Genomic DNA, 17,889 nt, shown 5'->3' with positions numbered 1-17,889 from the left:
CTAAGGAGGGGCGGGGTGCTGGGAGTTGGACTGAGCCGGTTACCCTGGTCACAGGGGGTTGAAACTAGTCCAGAATCTGGGAGGAGGGGTGTTGTTTATAGGAACCTGGTTCTTCAGGCTCAAAGGCTCCCAAGAGCCTTGAGGACCCTCAGACCCCATTCTTACCCTCTCCCCACCCCCACAGTTTGACAACGGTGCACCCCCACCCCACAGATGAGGAGCCCCAGATAAGATCTTAGTCCACAACAATGCAATTTACGGCGGCATCGCTGATGCCAGGTGGGGGATGAAGGTGCACGTGTGGTGTCATGTTATTTGGCAGAGTCACCTCAAGCAGGGGGAGGGGAGGGTGGGCCTAGGCAGGAAGCCAGAAGGTTAAATGAAATCAAACATTAATGACAGCCATCTATACAATGGGATTGATCATCCTGACCTCATAGGTGGTCGCGGGAATCGAATGAGTTAATAATACTTGTAACTCCTGGAGCGCCGGTGCCTGGCACTGATCGGCGCTCAGCAGACAGTGGCCGCTGTAACTGTGTTACTACACACTTGGGCATCTACCAGCCAAGCAGTCCCTTCTATTTTAGATGCTGGCCTAGGCTCCAGGGAACACCCCAAGGGTATTTAAGAGCGTGTGGTTTGCCAACTTACGGGGGTGTTGATAGTTTCACAAAAGAGGCACTGTCTTCAAAATTTGCCAACTAAGTCATCCTGAGCGGTAGGAACCCTCGATTTTGATCCCCAAAAGCCTCCTCTCAGGGCGTGAGCGCGCCCTCCACCGGCGGTTTTCAGGAAAGCCTCAGCTGGGGAGCCCGGAGCCCAGTCCCCAACAACCCCTCTCTCCCGCCCGCCCCGGCGGCCACCCTGGGGGCGAGGCAGCCCGGTGCGTGGGAGGGGACGGCGCGCCATTGGCTTCAGCGCGGCATCGAGAGGAGGGACCAGCGCGGGCCGCCGGACTCGGGCAAACCCTGGCCGCGCAGGGTGCAGCACGCAGTCCAGCCCGGCCCTGCCCTGCCCTGCCCGGCGCGGTAGGCGTGATGTGAGCGCCCGAGGTCCCCGTGTACGCCAGCTCCGCGCAGCCGGCGCCAGCATGCGCTAGGAACGTAAGTTCTGGTCCCCACCACCGCTTCGGAGCCTCGCACTTTCCCCTCCTGCCGCCAGCCGGCCGGTGCCTGCGCAGCGCGGCGCAGCCTAGCCGTGCTCCTGCGGCCGCAGGGAGCGCTGGGGGTAGTGAGGATCCCTTGCTCGCGAACCGGGGGCCCCAGGACCTTCTGGCACCAGCGGATTCAGCGGGGGCCCCAGGGATCCCCTCCTGGGTTCTCCGAGGCGCCATTCCGCAGCCCTTCTGTTCCTCTTTTCCTTTGCGCTCCCGGCTCTCTGCTTTCCCCTCTGACTCGGTTTCCCTCTCCCTGGCTTTGTCCCTCCGCCGTCTTCCTCTTGGGCTGTTTATTTCGCCCTCAGCCTCCCCTTCCTGGACTCGTGCTCTCTGCTTCCGAACAAGGGAGAAAGGGAATGAAAAGCAGTTTTTCTCTCTCTGGGGTCTGACTCTGACCCGGCGCTCAGTTCTCGGTCCCCTCCCCCTCCACCCGCGCCCCCGATCCCTATCCCCGCCATTGTTCCCGAGTCCTGGGACTGCGCGGCAAAAACTTGCGAGTCCCTGTCCTTTCTTCTTCACCCCCGCAGGGCCGTGGAAGGAGGTGGTAGAGTTCCCGCTGCCCACAAGTCTGGCGCAACCTTCTGGTTCAGGGGTCCTGGGGGCGGGAGCACTGGGCCAGAGGACCTAGGGGCGCCTAACAGCGCGGAGCTCCCCGCTTGGAGTCTTAGAAAGTGGGTGAGTGACTGGAGCTGGGAGATAAAGGATACGTTGGAGGGGAGGAGGAGCAAGCCTGGAAAGACCTTAGTCTCCAGGCTAGGGGTAGGGGTGAGCTGGCAGAAACGGAACCCGAGTTAAGCCCCAGTTATTGGGGGCGGGGTAGAGCACAGGTGGAGACCGACGCCCCCACTCTCCCCAAGTCGCGCGCACTGCAGGAAGGGGGCAGTGTGGGGCTATTGACTTGGCTCAGGGCGGACTGGGTCTCCGGTCGTTGGCAAAATACTCGCACCCACGCCGGGGTTCTGTAGAGGAGCCGCCAGAACACCGCGCCCATCTCCGGCGCGCCCAGCAGGGTCTGGAGCTCGCTTGGCGTCCCCTCACTCCACTCTCCACGCCCCCAACCAGAGCCCGGCTCCCACCGCCTCCTCGCAGCTCCTGGCGAGTAGATTTTTCAGCGGGAGCCTTGGGGGCGGGAGCAGGAGCGGGGCGGAGGCCGAAAATCCAGAGGTTTCTCCAAAGCCCAGGCCGTCTCGCCGCTCCGCACTTCCTGGTTGATTTCCTTCAAACTTTTCCTGGTGGGGCTGTCCAGCGGGTTGAAGGCCCCAGGGCTGCAGGGGTGCGCACCCCAACCGTGCAGCCCCTCGGACCTCCGCCCCTGGGGGCCTGTGGGGAGGGCCAGAACCCTCTCATCCGGCAGCCTTCAGTCCCAGGGACTCTGGGGGTGGAGCCCCTGTTGGAGAGACAGGAGGGGGCACTGTTGGCATCTTAGCCGAAGCTCTACGCTCAGACCAGGAGGAGGAAAGCTTTTTCTTGTGTAGCTGTTAGGAAATAAGGTACTGCGTATTCTCCAGGCCTCTGTGATCCCATCTGAAAGATGGGTGGCCTGGTCCCTGAGGTGCCCTCTGTCCCCCAATATCCTGGAAACTGGCTTCCCTGGCTTCTTTTCAGACCACATGCTGTCAGCTAATCAGTCCTTCCAAATTTGGAGTCGAGAGCTGAGGCCCGAGGCCCTTCGCCCATATCTGGCTGTCAACACCTGCTGGGGGCCATTGCTCAAGGGTGTTCTCTGCTCTCAGGCCCCCTCCAGCTTCTCCCGCCCTGTGCTCTGCTGCCCCCCCTCCCCCAAGATCTTAGATAGCTCCCCCCACATCCTCTGCAGGAGAACCGGTCTGTCCCCCTGCGGGGGGGGGTGTGGATGCAGGAGAGAGAGTGCGGTTATATTCCACACACATCTCTGCGCTCACTCATTGGACAAAATGGGAGTTGTACACCAAACATGGTTTAATGAGCACAGTGCCCCACACTGGGAGACAGCTGGGAGCAGTATAAAGATTCTTGTCCCCATGGCGCTGACACTTAAGGGGGAGGGGCAAATACCTAATGAAATCAATAAGCGCATTATATATAGTGTATTGGGAGGTGAGGGGGCAGAGGTGAGTGTTAAGGCCAGGAGTGGGATTGCCATTTTAAATAGGGTGGTCAAGGAGGCCTTCCTGAGGAGGTGACTTTTGAGATAAGGCTTTGAGGGAGTGAGCTGTGGGGATATCTTTGGGAAGTGAAGGCCCTGCCGCGAACAGCCTGTGCCAAGCCCCCGAGAGGCTGGCATGTGTCTGATGTGCTGGAGGGTTGGTTTGGAGCCAGGGCGGCTGGTGGGCAGCAGGGGGGAGATGCAAGGGAAGGCTGGAACTTCCCCATTTCACAGAGGAGGGGAGTGACGTCCGGAAACCACATACAAGTCACTCCAGGACATGCAGTCCGGGGGCCAGGCGCCCGATGTTCCGACTCTGGGCCCACAGTACTTTCCTTTCGCCCTGCCTCTCAACCGTTCATTCACAGCATTGGTTGTGCCCCTCCCAGGGCAGGCCTGCCCACGGGCCAGAGACACAGAGGGGAGCCAGCCAGGCTTAGCGCCCCAGGGGGCTCATATCTCTGCGGCCTGTGGCCAGTCCCTGCCCACCTGAGGTCAGTGCACCCAGGACAGCATCCTCCTGCTGACCCAGAGAGACGCTGGTTCTCTCTCGCCATTTCTTTCTCATGGTCACCCTCTTTTAAATCCCCTCCCCCTGGCCCGGGGAAGTACCTGTTCTGAAGCTGGTACGGTCATGGGGGAAGCTGGAGCAGAGCACTGAGCCTCTTAGTCTGAAAATAACAACAGAGACATTGTTACTGAGCATTCACTATGAAACAGGTACTTTTCTAGGTGGTTTTGGGGCATCTTTCCATTGGGGGGAGGTAGGTGTCATTATTACACCCATTTGACAGATGAAAAAACTGAGGCTCAGGGACGTGGTGTCACTGGCCCAAGGCCACGCAGCTCATAAATGGTAAGCACAGGCCTTATAGTTGTGACCTCTTCCTTTAAGGGCTGGGCCACAGCCCCAAACCCCAGGGGCGATGGTCGGTTCTGGACCATGGTCCTGGCCCATCAGCGTCCTGGGAAAAAGTACAGGAACCTTCCTGCCTGCCTCCCCCAACCCACCAGAAGGTGTTTGCCTCTGAAAAAGTTGGCTCGAAATGGTGCGGCATCCCTTCAAGGAAACTCCCCTCCTCCCCTCCTGAGTTCCTGAGTAGCTATAGGGGTGGGGGAGGGGGAAGGAGAGAAGGACGTGTCCACTGCCTTCTCCCAGGAGCTCGGGCGGCATGGGATCCGGAAGCCAGACTGTCCCGATGACCGTGGTCCCAGGGGACCCGGAAGCACCAGCTGCCTCCGAGCGCCCTGACGTGGTCACTGGGCCAGGCGGGGGACTGGCCCATTCCTGGCCTGAAAAGGACAGGAATTCTCCATTCGGTCTGCCCTTTGTGAGTGCCAGTAGGGCCAGGGAAAACCCTCTGGGTGACTTCTGCGGTGACGTCTGCGTGGGGGCGGATGGCTGGACGCCCCCGTGTACACAGCAGCAGCTTCAGACCCCTGGTCGAGGTCCCCAGGGATGTCCCCTCTGGCCCTCTGGCCCTCTGTCCTGCCCTCCCCCCTCTCCAGCACAGCAGGCGGTGTTTACTTTTTGTCTCTGAGGCTTTGGAGATATTTGTTTGTGATGGAAGTTTGGGCTTTTCTCCGCTTTTCTGGAAGTTAGGCACCTTCAGAAGAAAGAGAACTAATAGAGAGATGGAGACAACGGGAGAGGTGGTGGGACCTGGGGGCCGGGCAGCTGGAGTGTGGCTAGTGGACAGCAGGGTTTGGAAACCACACCATGAATGTGACAGGCAGGAGGGACCACACTCCTGCTTTTCTGGATGAGGAAACTGAGTCCCAGAGTCCGGCCCTGTGGCAGAACCTGCTGGCGGCCTCAGCTGACTTGTCTCTCTGCCTGGTGACTCAGGGCTCCCCCACCGGCCTTCCAGCTGTGGTTGGAATGCACGTCAGCTGCCGGCTCCCGTGTTCCTGGAGGTCCGTGCGGGTGGTTCTCGGAGTCCCTTTCCTGACTCCAGAGCTTTGTTGTGGGAACCGGGCTCGTGGCTGCTACAGGACCCACATCATGCCCCCTCCTCTCCCTGACAGTTCCACGCGGCCATCCATGGCCTTTGCAGAAAGCAGCGTGGACACCGAGCTGGCAGTGAGGGTGGGAGCGACAAGAGATGGACGGTGCAGCCCTGCCTGACGCTGGCTCACCGGCGCCTGGAGAGACCAGGCTGACTAAGGCCGGCCCAGCCTGCAGAATGATTACACTCTCCGGGGACACGCTGCAAGGAAGCCCTGCCACACGGCAGCCTGGCCTCGGCTGCCACCCTTAGGCAGTGGCCATGAGGGCTGCCACCCTTAGGCAGTGGCCATGAGGCCTCCCCACCAGAACCTGCACCCAGAGGCCACTGTGATGATGTCGGTCATGTGGCTGTGTCTATCCAGTCTCGCTTGTGTCCTGGAACTTCTGGTTTAGCTCTAACCCACCCAGAACCTGGTAAGCCAGGCCTGGTCACCTCCATTTATAATACAGGAATGGGGAGGGTCATCTGCCCAAAGCACAGAGCTAGTAACGCACAGCCAAGATGTGAAACACAGGTCCTCCCCCCTGCCCCCAAGATTCACTGCCTGAGGGCCCAGGCAGTGGGTGGTGGGCTGCCCCAGGAAGGGACCCCAGGGCGGATGGTGTGGGCTCTGGCCCCTGCCACCCTGCTCTCTGGCCAGGGCCCCAAGTCGCTCTCACTGACTCCCACCCCCTGGCACTGCCCTGTCCCAGACCCATTTCCAGCTATTTTGCACGAATGTGATAACAGAACAATGGGGCTCCCTGCAACCCTTCCCAGGCCCTGCTGGAGCCACGGGGCTCTAGCCCGAGGGAGGCCGGTCCCAGGGCGGGGTGTGGAGGCTGGCCACTTGCCAGGGACTTTCAGGGGAGGTGGGGAGGAGAACTCAGAGCTTAGCTCTTTTCGGAGGTCAGGCTCCCCAACCGGCCTCCCACCCATGCACAGGCGCACCCCAGCTCCGCTCAGGACATCCAGTCACAGCACAGTTAATGTGGCTTGGATTTCAGCCCTGCCACTTGCCTCAGGTGATATTTTGGCCTTAGTTTCCTCATCTGTAAAATGGGGAGCATCCTATAGGGTTGTGGTGGGGGTTTTAGGGAATTCCTGGTCTGGATGTGCTTGTCCCCTGCCTCCAGCCCCAGGGCGGATGCCCCTGGGGGTGGCTGTCCTTGCCAGATGGGAGGGACAGGTGTGCTGCTCCTCCAGTGGAGGGTCTTGTTTGGAAAGGAAGTGGTTCCTGGCTGTGACACTCAGCAGCAGTGACTCCCCCTTGAATCATGGGGAGGCTCAGAAGCTGGTGGGTGTTTTGGGCCCCAGGCCCCTTCCCCCTCCCCCTGCCAGGTTCCATGATAGGGACAGCTCTGCCTCCCTCTGTTTCTATGGAAACCAGGCTTCCTGGAGTGGCTCCAGGGGTTGGGAGAGGTCCTCCAGGACCAGCAGAAGGATGCACCAGCCAGGATGCTCTGCTGCAGGGGCAGGGTCTGGGCGGCCGCCCCACAATCTCACAGATGGCTGCTCTTCACCCGGTTCAGGTCGGGCACCGGGCCCTCGCTGTCTTTTCTGTGTGTCTCGTCCCAACCCAGGAAGCTTAAGTCGTGTGTGGTTTCGTAGGGGAGGAAATAGAGGCTTGGCAAGGTTAAGAAACTTTCCTGAGGTCACAGCATAATTAAGATAAAGCACCGAGGTTCTGAGCCCACGTTTACCAGTCGTTAAGTATACGCACCCCCTGCCCCCCCCACCTCTGTCATCCGCTGAAGCCCTCTTCCTGCCTGGTTCAGTCTGGTGGGGGGAGGGCTTTGCTTGGCTTCCACCCTGTCCTGGCCCCTCTGTCTCGCTGCCACTGAAAGCTCTTTGGAGACATTCTTTCCTGGTCTCAGATGCCACACAACATGAGGAAGGGGTAGGCCGGGATGGGAGGGGGGCATGGGCTGCAAGGAGTGAGGCCTTAGGCAGTGGGGGCCTCTTGGCCCCTCCCCTATTCATTAAGGTGTCACAGATGTTTGTTGAGCTTGTGTACCAGGAACTGTCTGGGCCCTGTTGACACCCCACCCCCAGCAATCCCCTCTAGCGCTGCTGGGGCTTTCTGAGGCAGTGGGGGGGGGAGGAGGTTTCACGCCGAATTCTCCTGAAGTCCTCTAACCCCACCGTGTCCCAGCACCCCACATAGCAGGCCCTCTGCCAAGAGTGCCTGTACCCTCTCCTGGAGTCTTCAACACCCCGTGAACCCCTTGCTCAAGGCCCCCTGCCATCAGCCCAGGAGCCAGAGTCCACATTCAGACCCAGCCCTGCTGACTGCAAAGCCCCTTTCCTGCCCTCCTCTGCCACCAGCTCGTGTGTGGCCTGGGACAGTTCCTGTCGCTCTGAGCCTCAGCTTTCTGCCTTGTGTGTTTGGAGCAGAGCCCGCCCTTGGGCCCTGCCACATGGAACCGAGTGTGTTCCTGAGCGTTCTGGGTGGGTAGTGAGACCTGCTTCCCTTAGTCCATCTCATCCATCTGTGCTAACAAAGTGCCTACTGCGTGCCAGGGCGCAGCAGGGAGACTCTCAGATGGGCACGGTCCCAGCCCTGCCTTCAGGTCACTCAGTCTCCAGGAGGCCAGCTGCCTGCGACAGGACTGGGAGTGTGGGCAGGGAGGGGCAGCGGTCACCTGCCTGAAACCCACGAGTCACGGGAGGAGGCGATGCCCTGGGAAGACCCCCGGCCGAGGGCCATGCAGAGACTTGAGGCGCAAGGGACACGGGGGCGGGGTAGGGGTCGGAAGGCAGGGAGGGTTGGGTTGCCTGGCTGGGCGGTGGTTTGGAAGTGGAAACAACTAGTAAAAGGACAGTGACTTGCCAGCTCGATCGAGAATCGAGGTCAGAGAAGCTGGCCAGGGGCGGAATGCAGAGGGTGTGAACCCGAGTCTGCGGGGCAGCTGCGTGCCGCACTCTCCCCTCTTGCTTAGCAGGTCCCCCCAGGGGAGCGTGCAGGTGGAGGGCAGCCCCCCTCCTCACCTCTTCTCCTAGCCAGGCTGGGGGAACAGGCACTTGGGGAAGCCCTGGAGCCCTTCAGGCAGCCTCTCGGTCTGGGAAAGGAAGCGTGGCGGCCCTGCGGGGCAGGCTTTTTCCACGCTGCACGGCTGAGTGAGTGAAGGAAGGGGGTGGAGGGAGCGAGGGCCTGGCCTGCCACGGGCAGGGCACCTCTGCAGGGTGGGCGTTCTCAGTGCCCCCGAGTCTCAGGAGCAGAAACCGAGGCTGGGGGACTCACCCCGAGCCCTGCTGCTGGTCAAAGAGCAGAATCAGATTTGAACCCAGGTCTGGCTGCCCCTAGGCCAGTGTCCAGCCAGAGTGCGGGGAGAGGAATGGCAGGAGGTGCGCTCTGTCCCCTTACATTAAAATGGGGCCAAGCCTGAACGGAGCACAGAGAGTGGTCTTGAAGGGGAGGCAAGTTCAAGGGCAGATCTGAGGCGAGCGTGGAGGGTTTGGTTTGCCTTCGGAGCGGGGTGTGTTTACAGGCTGAAGGGCGTGCAGGAGTGTTTGCAGCCGCCCACCTGCGTGCGCTCAGGGGCAGGGCCCAGGCCTGCGGGCGAGGCAGTGACAGAACTCGGTGCTCTGGCAGTTCACTGCAGAGGCAGGTGCAAGGGATCCACTTCCTGGAGATCAGGTTCAAGATTTCATTCTCCCTAGGAGGCCTCAGGGCCCTCTCTTTGTTGGTGGGGAGCTTGGTGCTGGGGCTGGGCTCGGGGTGCCGTGGGTCCCACCAGCCCAGGGCCTGGTGGCAGTGCACCGCCACACCGCACGGCCGTCGATGTTCGGGCCCGTGCTGCAGAGGGGAGCAGGGTGTGGAGAGGAGGTCACTGGGCAGAGGAAGGCAGCTGACCCCCTGAGCGGGGGCCACGGACACAGCCCAGTCCTTGTGGGCTCTGGCGTGAGAGGCAGCCTTCTGCCGTGGGACTGAGGGCCGGGGCTTTGCCGATGGGGCAGAGATATTAGGAAATGCTAGGTAAGTCCTTCTCCTGGTTTGCCCCGGCTTCCTTCCTGGAGCCACTGCTGCATGGGGGGACACCGGGGGAGGGGGGCGGTGCGGAGTGCCTAGGTACCTGTCTCTGTGGAGCGGTTTCCAGGGGCCAGGCACACTGGCCCGTGTGCTTCTCAGCTGCATCTTGTATTCTCACAGCACCCCCTTAAGGTAGGACCTTTTATTTTCCCCGCTACAGACGGGGAGACTGAGGCCCAGAGAGACTGAGTGGCTTGCCCTCTGGCACGCAGCTGAGAAGTGGTGGGTCCAGAGTCTAAACCCCACCGGGGTATGACCAGCAGTGGAGCTCTTAACCAGCAGGTGCCCCGCAGTCCGCGGTAGCAGTCAGCGGGCACTTCACAGCGGCTTCCTGTCTGTTAATGTGTTTCTCCTTCACCCAGCCTTAGGGGAAAAGTGATGGGTTTCCATTTCACAGATGAAAACTCTGGGGCTCAGAGGGGAAGCGGCCTGCTCTGCTGGATGGCTGGCCGCTGAGCACCCCTGCCCCCTCCCCCTACTTAGGCCGAGAGCTACCTCAGGGCAGGGCCCCTCCCATCCCCTGTGCCCGGCTCACGGCGCATCCTCACGAACATGCAGTTTCTCCATTTAAGCGGGCAGGCGCTGCACTATGCGCCCTGACCAAGCTTCTCTTCGCCCCTGAATCCCTAGGAGGTGGGAAGTGCGGCTCCATCTCACAGGTGGGGAAAACGGAGGCTCTGGGAGGGCGGGCTAAAAAGCCGGGGGCTGGTGGAAGACCGACCGCGCCTGGAGCTGGAGAGGATGCGGAGCTGCGGCGTGCACGCGCACTGCGGAGGGACACCCCTGGGCCGCCGCTGTGGGGCAGTCAGCACTTTCTCCTCGAGCCCAGCGTGGAGTTACCGTGTAACTCGGTATCACCCCCCGCCTGGGTATTTCCCTCAGAGGAAGGAAAACTTGGGGCTGCACAAAACCCCGTGTGTGGAGGTTCACCGCCGTGCAAGTCTGGAGTCAAACCAGTGTTCCTCCGCCGGCGACTGCATAGTGACACCGGTGTGCATGCCCCCGGCAATACTGCCGTGCAGTGGCTCTCGGGCCCACCTGGCCGCTGGGGGGATGCCGGTGTGATTATAGCTTCTAGCTGGATGCGTAGGAACGTGGCGGCCAGTGGCTGAGGTGTGGTGACAGCCCCTAGGTCCCTGGGGAGCAGTCAGGTGAGACTCTGGCTGTCACAGTGGGGCCGGCCATCTCCCCACCCACTGGTGTCCGGCACTGAGCCGCCTTCTGGTCACCACCAGCCACCTCCCAGGACCCCAGGTGTGTGGGGGAGGGGAAAGCATAGCGGTATTCATTTGACAGTCGAATGACGTGGCTCGGGAGCTTAGGCCGGCCGGTGGCCTGGCCTTGAACGCACTGAAGACCTCCCGTACTGATTTTGCATTTTTTCCAAAATCAAGCTGGTGTGCTTCCTGCCCAGCGTCTGTGATTCTGAAGCCTCGTTATCCAAACACCCCACAGTGTGACTCTCTGATCTGATGTTTATTTGCTGGGTGCTTCCTTTTGCTTTATGGCACTGGGGGGCTGGAAGACCGGAGGTAACCTGGGGACATGTATTTCTGTGCATTGATTTCGGCAGCCCCGGAGAGGGAGACTCACCTGCGGCCACAGGGCACTGAGACCTGGGCTGGAGGCCAGTGAGGGAGGTCTGGCAAGACCCGCTCAGGTTCCTGCCGGAGGGGAGGTGACCTCTGAGCCTTGTCTGCAAATGGGCGTGGCTTTCCAGCCTTCCCAGAGGGCAGCCGTGGTGGGAACTAGGCGGTGGAATAGGGGGCACCTGCTGCTGGCGCTGCTGGTAGTGACCCGTGTCTGTTGAGCCTCATTGAACATGGCCTCCTCATCCGAGAAATGGGTGTGAACAGCACCCGTCTTGCAGGGCTGAGCAGCCATGGTTAGCGGAGCCTACTGCCACCCCTGGGCCAGCTTCTGGAAGCCTTTGCTTCATTGTGGTTTATGCTCCTGTCTCTTCTGCACAGGTTTTGTGCTGACTAAAGGCGAGACCTGACATTCAACTCCTCTCTGCGTCCCCACTGCCCATCACCCTGCCGGACACACAGTAGGTGCTTGAGACCTGGCCCGAGGTGGAGCTGGGGGGTGGCCAGGGCTGGGGGCCGTGGAGAGTCATGGGCAGACATGGGGTAGGGGAGAGGCTGGTGGCAGGGAGGGGACAGATCTGGACTGTCCAAAGCCCTGCCCACACCCCTGGCCATCCTTCCTCTGGGTCAGCTGGCTCCCGTGGCCAGCCCCTTCCCTGTCCTTCTGTCCTGGTGGGTTTGAAGGGGGCTGTCTGGGCATACAAGTGGGGAGGGGAGCAGGGCTTGCTGGGCCTTAGGGATCGTCTGGCAGAAGTTGGTGAGGGGAGAGCCTGGTGTCTGGGCTCCGGAACCCTGGCTTGGACTCACCCTTCCTTCTTCAAAACCTCATTTGCCTGCTGAGCTCAAGCCGCCACTTACCCCACCCCCTGGGAACCTCTGGGTGTGGTCTCAGCCCAGTGCTTCCTGGGCACTGTCCTCCAGGCTGTTTGTAAGGCTCCACCGGTCCAGCCTGGTCACCTGGGGTGCGCCATGTCCACTTAGGCCAGACGGGCTGGCCGAGCCGGAGGGGCCTTAGGAGTGCCCGCACCCGAGTACATTACACATGAGGAAGCTGAGGTCAGAAAAGGGCAGGGACGTGCCTCTTTTTCATCACTGCTGGACAGTTAGGGACCTGAGTACCGAGCCTGGGCCTCCGATTCCTTGTTCTGTGACCCACCTGCTGCCCCAGGCGGAGGGGGTCTGGAAGCCGAGGACGACCCATGGCCTGATGCTGTGTCTCCCTACAGCCCTTCTGAGGAGGAGGCAGCTGGGCCCCAGGACAGGATGGCGGCCAAGCAGCCCCCGCCTCTCATGAAGAAGCACAGCCAGACGGACCTTGTGAGCCGCCTGAAGACCCGGAAGATCCTCGGCGTGGGCGGGGAGGACGACGACGGGGAGGTGCACCGCTCCAAGGTGGGCCACGCCCGGGGTCCACCGCTGAGTGCCGGGTGGGGGAGCAGGTCTGGCCCACGGTTTGGGGGAAGAGTAGCGGAGACACACGTAGCTGCAGGGGCTCCAGGACTGAGCTCCGTTTTCTAGAAGCTTATAGGAGATGTCAGGGGAATAAAAACAACAGTGAAAACAGATCATTAGAAGGAACTGAGAGCTTACGATGTGCCTGTTATTGTAACTCTGTCTTACAAGCATTATTTAATTTTGCTAGCCCTGGAAGATGCAGACAGTTATGAACCCATTTTACAGATGAGGGGACTCGTCTGAGCCTAGAGGAGGCTCAGAGAGGTTCAGTGACTTGCTGAAGGCCACCCCAGGAAGAGGCAGGGCCAGGCTGCCGCCATGTCTGGCAGACCCCTGGGCTTCTGTCCTCGGCCACCGTCATACTGTCAGCTTCCCTCAAGCCCTGGTGTCAGGGAGGCAGTGAGGGGTGGCCTCCGTGTGACCCCTCCAGCCTGGGTGGCCGTTTGGCTAAGCAGAGGCACCTGGGTGGGTGTTGGAGCACACCAACCAAAGGTCGGGGGTCTAGGGGTTGAGCGGGCTGGGTGTGCCGAGCACTGCCGCACCATGGTTGCCTGTCTGTGACCCTTTTGTGTCTACAGATCAGCCAGGTCTTGGGCAACGAAATCAAGTTTGCCGTGCGGGAGCCTTTGGGACTGAGGTGAGCATTACATGTGGGTGCTGGTGGGGAGTGGGGGTCTGGGGAAGGGGTGTGTCAGACCTGCTTCTGGTCTTGCCCTTCATTCCAACCCATCTCATTCCCCATGTCCCGCCACCTCAAAACCGCCTCTCCTTGGGCATCGTGGCTGGAGAGGGAAGGGCCCCCTGGGGTCTGGGGGCAGCAGCGAGGGGTCTGGCTGTGACTTTCCCGCTGCTGCCCCCCCAGGGTCTGGCAGTTCGTTTCAGCTGTGCTCTTCTCCGGCATTGCTGTCGTGGTGAGCCCCCGCCCTGCCCCGCCCCTGGGGACCTCGGGCCTGCCTCTACTAGGGGCTCCTCTCTCCCCTGGGGTCCCTGCTGCCTCTCCCAATGGGCATGGCCGTTATGCTGAGGCCCCATCTGTCAAGGCTCGCCGGCCGCCTCCTCGTCCTGGCTCCTGACACTCTTCCCACCTATGCCCTGGCCCACCCTGGCCATGGTCCTGATTCCTTGCCCCTGGCAACCCCAGCCCCTTCTGTCCTGCTGTGGAGGGTGGGGGGCAGTCAAGAGACCCTGGCCCTGCTCCTGGGGGAAGGAAGATGTCCAGGGGTTTTCACAGTGACCCCCCCCCCCACCCTAAACCTCCCATCTGCTATCCCCAGGCCCTTGCCTTCCCTGACCAGCTCTATGACGCGGTCTTTGATGGAGCCCAGGTGACCAGCAAGACCCCCATCCGCCTCTATGGGGGTGCCCTCCTCAGTGAGTATTGCTGGGGAGCACTCTGGGGGACTGAGTGGGGTTGAGGGGAACATGGGGCGCCTTCCTCTGTGCGGGGGCTTGCGGCCCCAGATAACCCCCCTTCAGCTCTCTGTCTCTGCTGGGTGCATGCTGCCATCTTGTGGCCACTGGTAGAATGCACCCAGTGGATTGGGCTGTGTGTGGGCCATCCTCTGGGGCAAGCACTTAACTGAGCGCTTGCTGGGCAAAGTGCACCACGTGGGCACTGGGGTGCAGGGACGAATGAGGCCAAGGCCCTGCTCCCAGAGCCTCACGCACTAGAGCAGCAGGCAGAATCAACGCTGTGCCTGCAAAACCCCTCTCACCCTTGGGCCTCTCATTTGAACCACATCTGTTTCCTTTTCCATCTGAGTCACACACAATGTGCCTGTTAGGAAGCTGAACAACAGCTGTAAAAACCTAGTATAGATGGCATTCCTCTCCCTCTCCAAAACATGCTCTGGCTCCCTATTGCCTTCAGATGAAAGTCCCAGCTCTACCACCTGGCATTCAGGGGCATTGTGGGGGTGGATCCAGGTGGCCTTCCCAAACCTCCCTCCCCCACATCCAGCCACACGTCACGGTGTCCCATCCTCATTTCAGAAGGTCTCGGTGCCTTCGCACACGCAGTTTCCCCAGTCTCGTGCTGCGTGCACGTCCACTCAACCCTCACGGGCCAGCTCCAGTACCTCCGGGGAGGGGGGGTGGAGGTTGGCCCGGGTTCAAGCACGTCACCCACACAGCTGGGAGCTAGGGTATGGGCTTAGGTTTGTTTAAATAGAGTGAGTACGTATCTGGTGTCAGAGCCAGCAGAGCCTGGGTAAGCGTGGCCTGGTAGAGGCTCGGTCGGTGGTGCCTACACTGGAGATATGGTCTGCCCTCCTCCCCCTGGGGAGCTCCTTAGCGAGACTCCTCAGCAGGCTCGGGTGTCCACTGGGACAGAGAGTGTGATCGGAGGACCCCGTGAGCCACTAACTCATTCAGTCCCATCAGCCCAGAACAGAGCCTGATGGGGGCAGGGCACCTGGGGCTCAGGTCTCCCGTTTTACAGGTGAAAAGACAGAGTCTCAGTGAGGGGATGTGACTTGCCCAGTGTCCCACGGTGTGGGGGACAGTGCATGAACGGAAACCAACTTCCTGGCCGACACGGCAGAGTCGAGCCTGGAGGGAACGGGATGGGGAGGGACAGGGGGCGGGGGTTAGGGTTGAGGAAATGCGTGGGGGCAGATGTCGATATACAGGGTCCTGGCTGTCTTGTCATGTAGGGCCACGGGGACCAGGACCAGGCCTCTCACCCCTGCCCCAAAGGGGCGGGTGGGTCAGGCTGTCCTGCCCCTAATTCCCTCTTTGTCCCCATCCAGGCATCTCCTTGATCATGTGGAATGCCCTCTACACGGCCGAGAAGGTTATCATCCGGTGGACTCTGCTCACGGAAGCCTGTTACTTTGGGGTCCAGTTCTTGGGTGAGTCCTGCGGTGGACAGTGAGGGGGGTTGGCTGAAGGCGGGCTGTGGGCAGGGCAGCTTCGGCCTCGCCTCCCAGCTCCTGCCATTCGGGTTTCTAGGACATGACGGGAACCTGTCTGAGGGGGAGGGGCCCACGTGGCTGTGTTAACCTGTGTCTGCACACCTGTGCTCACACACCTGACACCTGTGTCTTCTGAACACACACACGGGCATTTCCATAGCCGCCCACATCCCAGCACAGGTGTTGCCCACCTGCTCAGCCTGTGCGGGGACGTCAGCCCAGAGGCGTCTGTGGGGTCAGACGGCTGGCAGGACCTCAGGCCATCCTGGGGCGGGGCAAGGGCGCCTCCCTGCGCTGACCCCTGTCCCTTCCTGGCCTTTCCCCCACAGTGGTCACTGCCACGCTGGCCGAGACGGGCCTCGTGTCCCTGGGGATTCTGCTGCTCCTGGCCAGCCGCCTCCTTTTCGTTGCCATCAGCGTTTACTACTATTACCAAGTTGGCCGAAAACCCAAGAAAGTCTAGCTGACCACTGGGCCGGGCCCCGGGGCAGGGCAGCCCTGGACCTCGGCTTCCCTTCGGTTCGTGGAAGGCAGGACAGACCCTCCCCTGCCCAGGCAGACAGGAGTGGCCGCCGTCCCTTCTTCCTGGGCCCTCCCCAAGAGCCGTGATCTGGGCCTTCAGGTTTGGGGAGGCACGGGGCCACTGCACCCCTGCTCTTTGCCCCACACAGTGACGCCTCCTTTTCTGGGGCCTCTTGGCCTGTGGGTCCCCTGGACAGACGCCGACGGAAAGAGCCCGCACTGGGGCTGAGGCCAGGCCCCTGCCCCTTCTGCCCGGAGGCCCTCTGGAAGGACAGAGGCTGTGGGCTGCCTCCTGGTCCTTCCCTGTCACCCCCAGCCGATCTAGTGCCCAAGCAGCTGAACTTGGCTTCTATCTATGCCTGGAAAACCCAAGAACTTGACCTTGCGTCCCTATCCTTGCCGTGGGCCCTCCACACACGTGGGGGCCCCCCTCCACCTCTGGACTCCCACACCCGCCCTCCCCGCAGCCCAGCCGCAGGCCGATGGGCAGAGGTGGCGGTCTCGGGGCTGGCCCTTGCCCTGCAGCCTCCCTGCGAGGTGGGCCACGTGCAGCAGAGCCCGTCCGGGTCACCATGGGCTCTGCTGGGGCTCTGCCCCGGGCTGCTCTGCCTTCGCCCCCGCTCCTGGGGGCCCCGGGAGCCCCCTCCCCGCAGCTAGCCTGGGTTCAGAGGCTGCCAGTGGTCTCCCCCACAAGCGGGCCCTGCCGTGGACATAGGGAACCCCCGATGGGGGCTGCTTGTGAGGGTCGAGGTTCGGAGACAAGGAAGAAAGGACATCAGTGGCATTTCTCTGTCCCTTGGCCACGCCCTCCAGGGTCCGATGCTCACCCGGCTTAGCCTCTCACCTGCCCTACCTCCTCCCCAGGGTGCTGCTCCCAGGGTCTGGCGGGATAGGACTGGGTGCCCTTCAAACTCAGCAGGGGAAATAAATATTTCAGGAGGCCCCCTCCCCCCAGCTCTGACACCCTGGAGAAGGCCGACAGCTGGCTCCCTCCGAGCCAAAGACCTCCGCAGACCCAGCGGCCTGGGTGCCCCCAGTGCCCCCTCCAGGAGGTCAGCGCGGACGGCAGCCCCGGGTCCTGGGGACAGGCGTGGAGAGAAGCAGCCCAGGCCCCAGGTTCCCTCTGTCGGAACAGAGAGCGTCTGGGGGCGAGGCGGTGGTCCTTCGGTGCAGCCCAGCTCTTGGCCACTGCCAGCTGGGCCTGGAACCTCGCACTGCCCTCCCGGTGCCCGGCTGTCCCCGCAGCCGCATGCCCAGTGTCCAGCTCAGCTGAGGAGAGAGGCCCAGTGGGTCAGGGGCCTAAGGCTCTGCTGCTGGTGGCCATGGCCGAGCAGAGGGGGACCTTGACACTGAGGACAGGCCTGCTCTTTCCTGGCAGCCCTCTCTTGCCACTGCAGTTTGTGCCCGTCCCCAGGAAGGGCGCTGGGCAGGCGGGGAGCCCACCGCCGACTCGGGGGAGTGGCGCTGGTGGCTGTTGGGCAGTGCCTCCACGGCCAAGGCCACGTCCTCCGGCTGACCCGTGCCCCGGAAAGCCTGGCTGGTCCCCCCATGGGTGGTGGGTGGTCTTTCTGGATAGCAGCTGGGCATGGCAGGTGGACCCCTCCGCAGGCAGACAGGGAAGGGCAGGTGCGGGCTGTGGTGGGCGCCTGCTGGGTCGAACTGGCCAAGCCGCTCCATTCAGCTGGGGTGCAGGGAGGGCCCGTGGGGATGGCGCTGCCCGGGCTGTGGCGCCAGGTGGTGTTCATGGAGTCCTGTGGTGCCTGGTCAAACATCCCAGGGGGGCGCGGGGCGCAGGGCGGGGGTGTGTGTTAAGGAGGAGTCCTTGTTGCGGGGGAGACGGTGACGAAGGCCCGGAGTCGGTTGAAGGCCCAGCTGCAATCCTAAAGGTCTGGGAAGACCCAGGATGCCCCTTCCCCGCTCCCCCAGGCCCCCTTTGCCACCAGAGCCCTGGACCCTCTTGGCCAAGCTCCTGCTCCTGCCCCCGCCCACCCAGCCCCCAAATCGAGACCACTTTTCTTCACGGCCACTATTTATTCTTTGTTCCTTTTTCTTTTTGTAAGAAACGGTCACAAAAACCAGTGCAAAACCATCAGTGTGGGT

The 17,889-nt window shown here is 61.8% G+C and overlaps 1 protein-coding gene across 5 annotated transcripts; it reads left to right on the top strand.

The window, feature by feature from the left end:
* Window positions 1-816: 816 nt before the first annotated feature.
* Window positions 817-17,881, top strand: TP53I11 (tumor protein p53 inducible protein 11). 5 transcript variants are annotated; one of them, XM_045825226.1, is made up of 9 exons: window positions 818-1,106; window positions 1,687-1,834; window positions 11,279-11,358; window positions 12,124-12,289; window positions 12,931-12,989; window positions 13,215-13,263; window positions 13,627-13,723; window positions 15,103-15,204; window positions 15,597-17,881. In XM_045825226.1, exons 4-9 carry the CDS (start codon window positions 12,161-12,163, stop codon window positions 15,728-15,730), a joined length of 570 nt encoding a protein of 189 aa, XP_045681182.1. In that variant the 5' UTR covers window positions 818-1,106; window positions 1,687-1,834; window positions 11,279-11,358; window positions 12,124-12,160; the 3' UTR covers window positions 15,731-17,881. The 5 variants fall into 5 exon arrangements, with proteins under 5 accessions (XP_045681181.1, XP_045681182.1, XP_045681180.1 ...); XM_045825225.1 differs by lacking the exon at window positions 1,687-1,834 and having other exon boundaries at window positions 817-1,106; window positions 11,279-11,362; XM_045825224.1 differs by lacking the exon at window positions 1,687-1,834 and having other exon boundaries at window positions 819-1,106.
* Window positions 17,882-17,889: the final 8 nt, after the last annotated feature.

Source organism: Phyllostomus hastatus, unplaced genomic scaffold, assembly GCF_019186645.2.
Source record: "Phyllostomus hastatus isolate PE091 unplaced genomic scaffold, TTU_PhHast_1.1 phas_scaffold_585, whole genome shotgun sequence".
NCBI lineage: Eukaryota > Metazoa > Chordata > Mammalia > Chiroptera > Phyllostomidae > Phyllostomus > Phyllostomus hastatus.
This window is presented reverse-complemented; position numbering and strand designations above follow the sequence as displayed.

Excerpts from the sequence above, each read along its gene's own strand:
- TP53I11 (XM_045825225.1), top strand. The coding sequence starts at position 12,161 with ATGGCGGCCAAGCAGCCCCCGCCTCTCATGAAGAAGCACAGCCAGACG. Across the intron at positions 12,990-13,214 it reads CGGGAGCCTTTGGGACTGAG|GGTCTGGCAGTTCGTTTCAG; the intron begins GTGAGCATTACA and ends CTGCCCCCCCAG. Across the intron at positions 13,264-13,626 it reads TCTCCGGCATTGCTGTCGTG|GCCCTTGCCTTCCCTGACCA; the intron begins GTGAGCCCCCGC and ends TGCTATCCCCAG.